Genomic DNA, 8,631 nt, shown 5'->3' with positions numbered 1-8,631 from the left:
AAACAAGAACAGAAGGCCAGCAAAACAATATAGCGTTCCAGCAGAACATTTCACCCTTATTTATCATTGACAATCCACTTTGTTGCTATTCCCTGTTCTCATTATGTGGATTAGCTATCATAGTTGAGATGTTATGTCTAGTAATAAGGTAGCTGGCAGGGCAGACTAGAATTTTTCTTTACTGCAGCTCTTTTTCACCATTTGTGAATTTCTTACCTAATGAATTTTTAAAAGCTTCCTATAAACCATCTATGGAAATTTTTTGCAATGACAGACTCACATATTTCGGTACTAACATACATAAACTCTTTTTAAAAAAACCAATAAGTCTTGGGGCAAATCAGACATGATGAGACCGATCTATACATATTTATTCATGTGTAAAAATCTATTTTTAACAGAAAATGAAGCATGTGTGTATGAAGATCTCAGCCTTGCTTCAACCCCTGTAAAAACTCTGCTGCATCAGGGTATGGTTGCCAACCTCCAGGCAGCACCTGGAGATCTCCTGCTATTATGATTGATCTCCAGACAACCAAGACCCCTGGGGAAAATGGCTGGTTTGGAGGGTGGATTCTATGGCATTATACCCTGCTGAGGTCCCTCCCTTCCTCAAATTTTGCCCTCTCCCCAAAATCTCCAGGTATTTTCCAACCCAGAGCTGGTAACCCTAATCAGGGGTCTCAAACGTGGCATCTACCATCCAATGTCAGATTTCCAACAGTACCTGCAGGCTCAAAAAGGTTGCAGACCCCTATGCTACAAGCACAGCGATTATATGGATATAGGCCTTTCATATTTAAAGACTTGTGATATCTCCTTGATTAATATATTGGCAGGGAAAATATAGTTCTACAGCATACAAATCCAGGGGTTTTGTTGCCCAGTTGTAAATCTAATTTAAATGGTCATTTTAAGACCTTTGGATTTCTCTGGTGTGTTGCCCACTAGAGGGCGTTTCTACTCAAGCACGGCACACAGCCGCCAATTGTTCTCCAAAAGTATCATACATCTCAAATCTAGGCAGAAAAAGTGTACAGTACTGCAAATATCTGCTACTTATATATTTTACCATGTTAGCGAGTCTAAATTGGAAACTTTCCAGTAGGTGCCTCACTCTGTTTCTGTCATATACCAGAGCTAGAGACAGAAATGCAAGGTCATCATAGCCCACCACTTTTAAATATGTATGAAGAAACTTCTCAAACCAGCCCCAGTTTTACTCTTTAAGATCCCAGATATCAATGGCTAGGATGAGACAAGCTACCTCTGCTTGAACAGGAAAAGCCTCCAGACAAGGTTGTGTGTGTGTGTGTAATTCAGTTTTGAAACTGCTATTTAAAAATGGGTTAACTGCTAAATCAAATGCTGGTCTCTAAATATGCTTTGCTGTGACTGCTTCCATAGTTATTTATTTATTTCTAATTGCGAACCACAGTTTTTATTGTCATTTTGGATGTTATGAACTTTTGCAAGCCAACCTGAGAATCAAGTAGATCAGGTTAATACTGAGGGATAGGCTAGGAATGTTTTAAGAACATTGTTAAACATTTGCTTACCAAAGGTTGCTGAGGCTGCATTGCTTGGAGACCAAGAGCCTGCTGCTGACTTTGCTGCTGCTGTTGCTGCAACTGAGAAAACATCACCGTCATGACTACAATGCTACTAATTACTACCTATCTGCATTATGAGAGCCAGAGGGGTTACAGTGCCAGAATGAAATCTGGGAGACCCAGGGTCAAATCCACACTCTGCCATGGGTTGGGTACCAAGACCTAATTGGCCTGACACACTATAAGGTTATATGTTCAAAACAATGTATTATTCCATCTTACCCACTGTCTGAAATACCATTTGCAGCTATGAAGTGTTTGTGTATCTATCTTTTGTTAACCTAGCTATATATTCATATTGGGTTGGAACCTGCCCAGCACAGAATTGGAGTTGGGGGCATTTTTCACTGATTCCTTCTTTGCATGGAAGACCTCCAGTTCTCCTCCAAGCTACTTGTGGGGGGCACATTTCCACAGAACAGCATTTCAGACTGGGGGAAAGTTTTGATACTCAGCAGGAGGAAGGAGATGGTACACTCCCTCAGATGTAAATCCTTCTGCCTACAGAAATTGCAGGAAGAATGCAAGTGATTCATTCCTTGAGACAGAAAATAAAGCAAGAGCCAAACCTGAAGGAGTCGCTGCTGTCGAATTTGTTGTTGTCTCTGTCTCATCTGTTCCTGAGGCATCTGAACTGAATTAAGGTTTGGGTGGGAAGCCGTGGCTGGTATAGCATCCAGTGCTCCTCCAACTAAGGGGTTCTGCGGTAAAGGCTGGTGACTCAGTCTGCAAGAAAGGAATTAATTATACATTGATTCATAGATGGAGAAATAGATGAAAATCTGCAAGTTTAATTTTCAAGACTTCCATACTAAAGTCTGCCTAGGATCAGAGCAACTGAATGGAAAATTAGTGAATATGGCTGGAAATAATAAAGACAGAAAATAACAAATAAATTAAGTATTCTCTTTTGTGCTAAATTCCGTTTGCTTCATAACTGCACCATTTTGATCTTTTCATTATGCAAATCAGTATAATAGAAAGATTACCAATGCAAATTAAAATGTCTAAAAAGGCAAACAAACTGACCACAAATCAACCTCCAGTTATTCCCCACAGCATTTAAGGGGATTTTGCTATGATTTTTAGTAGGGCCAGAGCCAGCCAGGAACTCAAATGATGCTAAACATGTGTGAAGGCTTCTTTACTTGACTTTTCATAAACTGGAACTGCATGCACAAAGAAGTCCTGCATGCAGATTCAAGAGCTACGGTTATGTACATGGAGCTGTACACGGAGCCCTTTTCAAAAACTAAAAAAAACCCCACATCCAACTGTTTAAGAGGGACAGTAAGCTCTGCATGCACACATACCCCTTTATCCAACAAAGAAGTCAGATGTATAATGGTTTGAAAAAGGACTCAATGTATGCTTTATTATAGCAGGCAAGAGATTGGTTGCACAGATGTACTTTGCAAGGTAGCACCAAGCCATTAGCACTGCTGCTTGGACTGCTATAATAAGAACAGTAAAATCTAGGCATGATGTATCTTTGAACTGACCCAGTGGACCAATATTGTAATTCATAGGATGTTCTTCAGTAATGTCTATGTCTTTAATCAATTTGACCACTTTGAGATTAATATAAAATAAATGAAGACAGGAAGAGAATTTAACACTGCCCAATTATAATTTTGTTCCTTTTGACAATTCTGAGTTATGTGTTGTTATTCCATTGGCCTCATCTTGTTATTTAGATATTTGCTTAAGAAACAGAATGTTTTCATGATAACAGAAATGTAACATCTGGAACATAAAGACAGCCAAGACTGCTCCATGTCTGGTCCCTATTACCTCAGGGATATTTTAAGGAAATATGGAAATGTTATATGCAGGCTGAAGCTTTTAATAACTATTACAACTTCAGAAAAATGCTCTGTAGAATCAAACATTTTGAAAAATTATGGATTGGATCCTCCACTAAGTGAGAAACCTTGTTTTGTTGCAGAACCTTTGCACTCTTCCCTCTGGAGTACAACTCCTCATTTAGAGAACAGGAGTTGTAGGTCACAAGCTCTTATTCTGTTAATCTGAGCCAATTGTAGTAATTTGATTAACAGCAGGGCTATTTTTGGGCAGGAACACACATTCCGGCTGGCTTCAGAGTTGGCCACGCCCACTACAGCCAAAACCTCTGCATGTGCGTGGCTACAGAGGGAAGGCCTGGAGAGCGACCCCCCCAGTGACTCTGAGGTGGGGGGGCCGGGGGGTCCTGGAAGGCCTTCCCTGGCCTGTCCAAGGGCCGGCTTGCCCAGGTGCCCTCAGCCATGGGAATGCAGTTTAAACTGCCTCCCTCCCCTTCAAGGGGGGGCTTGCCCGGGCAAGCCAAGGGAAGGCATGGGTGTGTGGTCTAATACGCTAATAAGCTGTGCAGTCAGGGGTGTGGCCTATTATGCTAATGAGTTCCTGCTGGGCTTTTTCTACAAAAAAAGCCCTGATTAACAGATTTCATTTGCTACTAGGACATAAGAAAGTGCACACTCCAGCATTCATTGCAAGTCTAGTTGAAAAGACTGGAAGTTGAAGAAAAAGTTTTTAGCCAACTGCATCCTAGAAGTGCAAATCTTGGGCCGGCACTGGTGAAGATCTGAGATGCCCTAGATTTTTCAAAAGCACACAGCCCTGGCCTGTCTCCTTAAATCAGGCCAAAAAGGTGACATCTCATTGAAAACAAACAAGCAGTAAGGGATAGTAAGCAGCAGCAAATATAACAAGATGCCATGGTTCAGATGTGAAAAACCACATCATGGTTTGGTGCTACAGGAAGATGTGGCCAGGACTTACTCCGTTGCTGGCGGAGCATCCATGTGGCTGGCGAACCCTTGGACTGCATGGCTAGGTTGGGGAGCTGGATCTCCAGTGATGGCAGCTGGGACCCTGAATGGGTCGAAAGCAGGTAGGCTGTGAGGAGGTGGGCAGTCCTGGGGGCTTTACCTGCCTGCCCCTCCCCTATATAGCCAGGTGGCTGCATGATCCACAGCCTCTAATCGCCACAGATCTCCCACCCACCCTCCCTGCAATTCAGTTGCTATGGGTTTTTCTTATGTTTTTCATGACTGTCACAGCTTTGGGTGGTTTGGGCATGGGATGGATCCTTTTGGTTAGGGAAGCAGTGCCTGTGTGCCTGCGTCCCACAGTTCTGGGACTTTCTTAAGGGGTCTTGGAGTAGACCCAGTTTCAGCAGCATGCCCAATTCAGGGGCTGTCAGTGGGGCTCTTACCACCAGGAAGCAAGGGAACCATGCAGCGGCCAGTCCCCATGCAGCTCCCTGGGCTAGGGGTGCAGGGTTCATCAAGCAGCAGATGGGTCTCCCCATTGAGGATCCGCCCCTATGCTGTGCCAGTGCTCCTATGATGTAACCGATAAAGCTATGGCCACTTTATTCTCCCAGTCCCCATGTTAATTCTTTGCCTGTGGGGCATCTATGCCCCTGGGGCCCACAATGACCTCCATGCTCATCTGGCTCCTTCCCTGCTCTCATACTCAATTAACAACTTCCAGCTTAGCACAAACCACTGGCTTGGATCTGATAGAGTATTTCCCATGGATGGAAAAATCTCTACCCATGGAGCCCACTATTACCACCACCGTGCACAGCAGAGCAGTGCCGTCGGGGTGCACTGATTAGCCAACTGGGAACATCTCAGCCTATGGCACCCCCCTCCTTTTTCGGCTGACCTCACAGGGAGATAGGAAAATGAATGGGTATTTTCAACTACCAATGCATCCGGTAATATTGTGTTTTAAGTGGATAACTATGTAATTTTATTGCACTTGTGTGCCTAACTTATTTTAATGTGTTATATTTTATTGCACTGTTGTGCCGTGTAAGCCGCCCTGAGCCCGCATGCGGGGAGGGCGGGGTATAAATGAAATAAATAAATAAATAAATAAGGGAGGCAAGAACGCCATGCTCCATGGGCAGATATTGTACTGTGTGTGGAAATGTTCCAACCCACAGCTTGGTATTATGATCAGACTGTCAAACTATAGTTTGCACTTGCTTTGTATGCCATGGTTTGCAATCCTGATTTGCAGAGAGAGTGCAAACCAAATTTGGTTGTAATGAGAGGCAGTAGTTCATTAATGTGGCTTGCATGCTGTCTTCCAAAAAGGTGCATAAATCAAGGCAGCCAAAGGTTGGAAAGTGCCTCACCGCTGATTGCCTGTTAAAGGTTGAAGATAGGCAGCTGCTTGCTGTTGGATGTATCCACTTGGCTGCTGTTGCATCTGCCTTAGCCTTTCCATCAAAACTGGATTCGAATGAGCTGCTTGATATGCCCTGGGATTGTAGGTAGGTGAAAGTACTATGCCCCCAGGTTGTTGTGGTTGCAATGACATCTGAGTACTATACATTGTATAACCATGAGGAATAGTCTGCATGGAAAACAATACAAGATAAAAGTTATTTCAATTACTGTGCTTTTAAAAAAAATTATCACTGCTTTAATAAAAGCAAGATGACAAAAGGAATGAATGATCTGTAAGTTCTTAAGCTGCATTGTTGTTCCAAAACACCATCCAAAAACTTTTTTAAATCCCCATATTTTAAATTGGGTGTTTACATTTCTTTATGGCTGCCAACTGAATCTAATAAAGAAAATTAGGCTCAACTGGCAGCTATAAAGACATCTATTTCTTGCCAGAGTTTTTTATCCATTAATCAGGCACACCATTTATGGACATTAGACAAATACTACTTTTGTTCGAGCAGAACTCAGAGAGGCTGGGCCATACAGAAGTAATGGAACTTTATGGGCATCTTACTCTGGGCCAAAGTAGATGTTCAGGTTTTTAAACAGTTGTGTCCTGGTTCCCTAGAACTTCCCCACAGCCAGACAACAGCTGCAGGGTATAGCTTTTTAAAAACCAAAGGAGAATCCAAATGGACTCAGAATGCCGCTGTTGTGTGTGTGTGGGGGAGCTCCTACCATCCCTCAAGCTGTTTTCTCTGTGGTGAAACAGCACTCTGGGGGGCTCCTCTGCATGAACAGACTACTCCATGTTGAGCAAGAAAAACAGGGAAATAAGTGCTTTTTCCCATGCAGGAAAATGAGGTGTGTGTGTGGGGGGAGGCACGAGCCCATATTTTCCCAGCAGTGACTTTGAATGCACATGAAGCTGCCTTATACTGAATCAGACCACTGGTCCATCAAGGTTAGCATTGTCTACTCAGACTGGCAGTGGCTCTCCAGGGTCTCGGGCAAAGGTCTTTCACATCACCTACTGCCTGCTCCTTTCAACTGGAGATGCTGGGTGGGGACTAAATGTGGGACCTTCTGCATGCCAAGCAGATGCTCTGCCGCTGAGCCAGAGCCCCTCCCCTTCCAAGCCTTTGGGGTTCTCCTTTATTTTTAAAAAGCCATTCCTTGCAACTGCTGTGTGGCTGTGAGGAACCCAGACCAACTCTTTGTAGTGGTTAAGTGCACGGACTCTAATCTGGGAGAACCAGGTTTTATTTCCCCATTCCTCCACTTGCACCTGCTGGATGACCTTGGGCAAGCCATAGTTCTGTCAGGCCTGTTCTTGAAAGAGCTTTCTCAGCCCCACCTACCTCACAGAGTGTCTGTTGTGAGGAGGGGAAGGGAAAGGAGTTTGTAAATTGTTCTGAGACTCTGAGTGAAGGGCAGGGTATAAATCCAATCTCTGCTTCTCTTCTTCTTCTACCTAAATGCAGAACTTTACATTTATCCCCACTGAAATTCATTTTATTTGTTTTAGCCCAACTGGAGCTGTCCCTGCTTGTGCTATTCCCTCGGTCAGATGGTTTTCCTATTACAATGAATTGTTCAATGAGCCCTCTGAGTTGGATATGAACAATCTTGGATTGATACCTTCTGACATTCCGAACTGGCCTCCAGTTTCGCAAGAGGAAGTTGCGGAACTAATTGGCTCTCTTAAATCTAATAAGGCCCCAGGTCTAGATGGGCTCCCTGCGGAGATATTGAAAGGCAACGGTGTTTTAGCCCAGTTTTCCAGCCTGTCAAGATCATCCTGTATCCTGACTCTCTCTTCTACCGTATTTGCTACCCCTCCTAATTTAGTATCATTTGCAAATTTAATAAGCATTCCCTCTATCCCTTCATACAAATCATTGATAAAGATGTTGAACAAAACAGGACCCAGGACAGATCCTTGAGGCACTCTACTTGTCACTCATCTCCAAGAAGATGAGGATTAAGGGTATTTTTGCATGATTATAAGCTATTTTAAAGCCAATTGTAAACCACTAACCTAGATCTCAGGTGTAAGGCATCCCAGGCCTTAAAATGTATTTTCAGCACCAGTCCTCCCAATCCCGTATGGAATCAATCCTTAAGAAGAGTTCTTTACCTGTGCCTGCTGTAGCCCTGGGTATTGTGGAAGCTGAGATGATGACCGGACTTGTTGAGCAAAAATAGCAGCCTGATCAATTGCTTGACCCTGAAAAACCATTTAAAAATTAAAACATTAATTCTATGTATTCTAAAGGAAAAATGAGGATACTGGTTTGAGAAGTTCAGATGGCTGAGAAATTTTTGTCTAGGAACAAAAGTTTGAATGCTTGCAAACAAAAATGTGCAAAAGTGTGGTACTGCTGTGCACCGTGGAATTAACAATTAGGTGTGTAACAGAAGCTGTGTTATATGCAACCCATGGTCAAAAGACTAAACATTACTTACTACATGAATTCTTGCAGAAATAATTCCCATGTCTCTTTCTAAGCCATTAGTAGGAAGCTTCCATACCTGAGTACATCCCCATGTGATTCTTTATTTAGCAGCATTAGTGTGCATGGATCTTTAAAACATAGAAAGAAGGACCTTGTCCTCAAGGGCTTACAGTATAAAATGTGATGTAAGAGAGACAACAAAGGAAATGAGGTAGGGATAAATAATGGCAAGGAAACACAGACAGTTAAGGAACAGGAAGGGGTTGGCAGAAAGGTTTCATGAACATTTTAAGAAACAACTTGAAAAAAGTACAGAAGAGTAATCTCTCAGATGTTCTGGGAGAAAGTTCTAAGAATACAATCACA

General features: G+C 42.9%; 1 protein-coding gene across 1 annotated transcript in view; it reads right to left on the bottom strand.

Annotated features, from left to right (window-relative positions):
* Positions 1-1,520: 1,520 nt before the first annotated feature.
* Positions 1,521-8,631, bottom strand: part of MED12L (mediator complex subunit 12 like) — a 240,815-nt gene continuing 233,704 nt past the window's right edge. The window contains 4 exon segments of the mRNA XM_015419617.1: positions 1,521-1,631; positions 2,183-2,339; positions 5,770-5,990; positions 7,947-8,036. Of these exon segments, the coding sequence (XP_015275103.1) occupies positions 1,521-1,631; positions 2,183-2,339; positions 5,770-5,990; positions 7,947-8,036 (579 nt within the window).

This window comes from Gekko japonicus, unplaced genomic scaffold (assembly GCF_001447785.1).
Source record: "Gekko japonicus isolate JY-2015 unplaced genomic scaffold, Gekko_japonicus_V1.1 scaffold1161, whole genome shotgun sequence".
In the NCBI taxonomy this organism is placed as follows: domain Eukaryota; kingdom Metazoa; phylum Chordata; class Lepidosauria; order Squamata; family Gekkonidae; genus Gekko; species Gekko japonicus.
The sequence above is the reverse complement of the archived record's forward strand: the minus strand, read 5'-3'. Positions and strand labels throughout refer to the sequence as shown.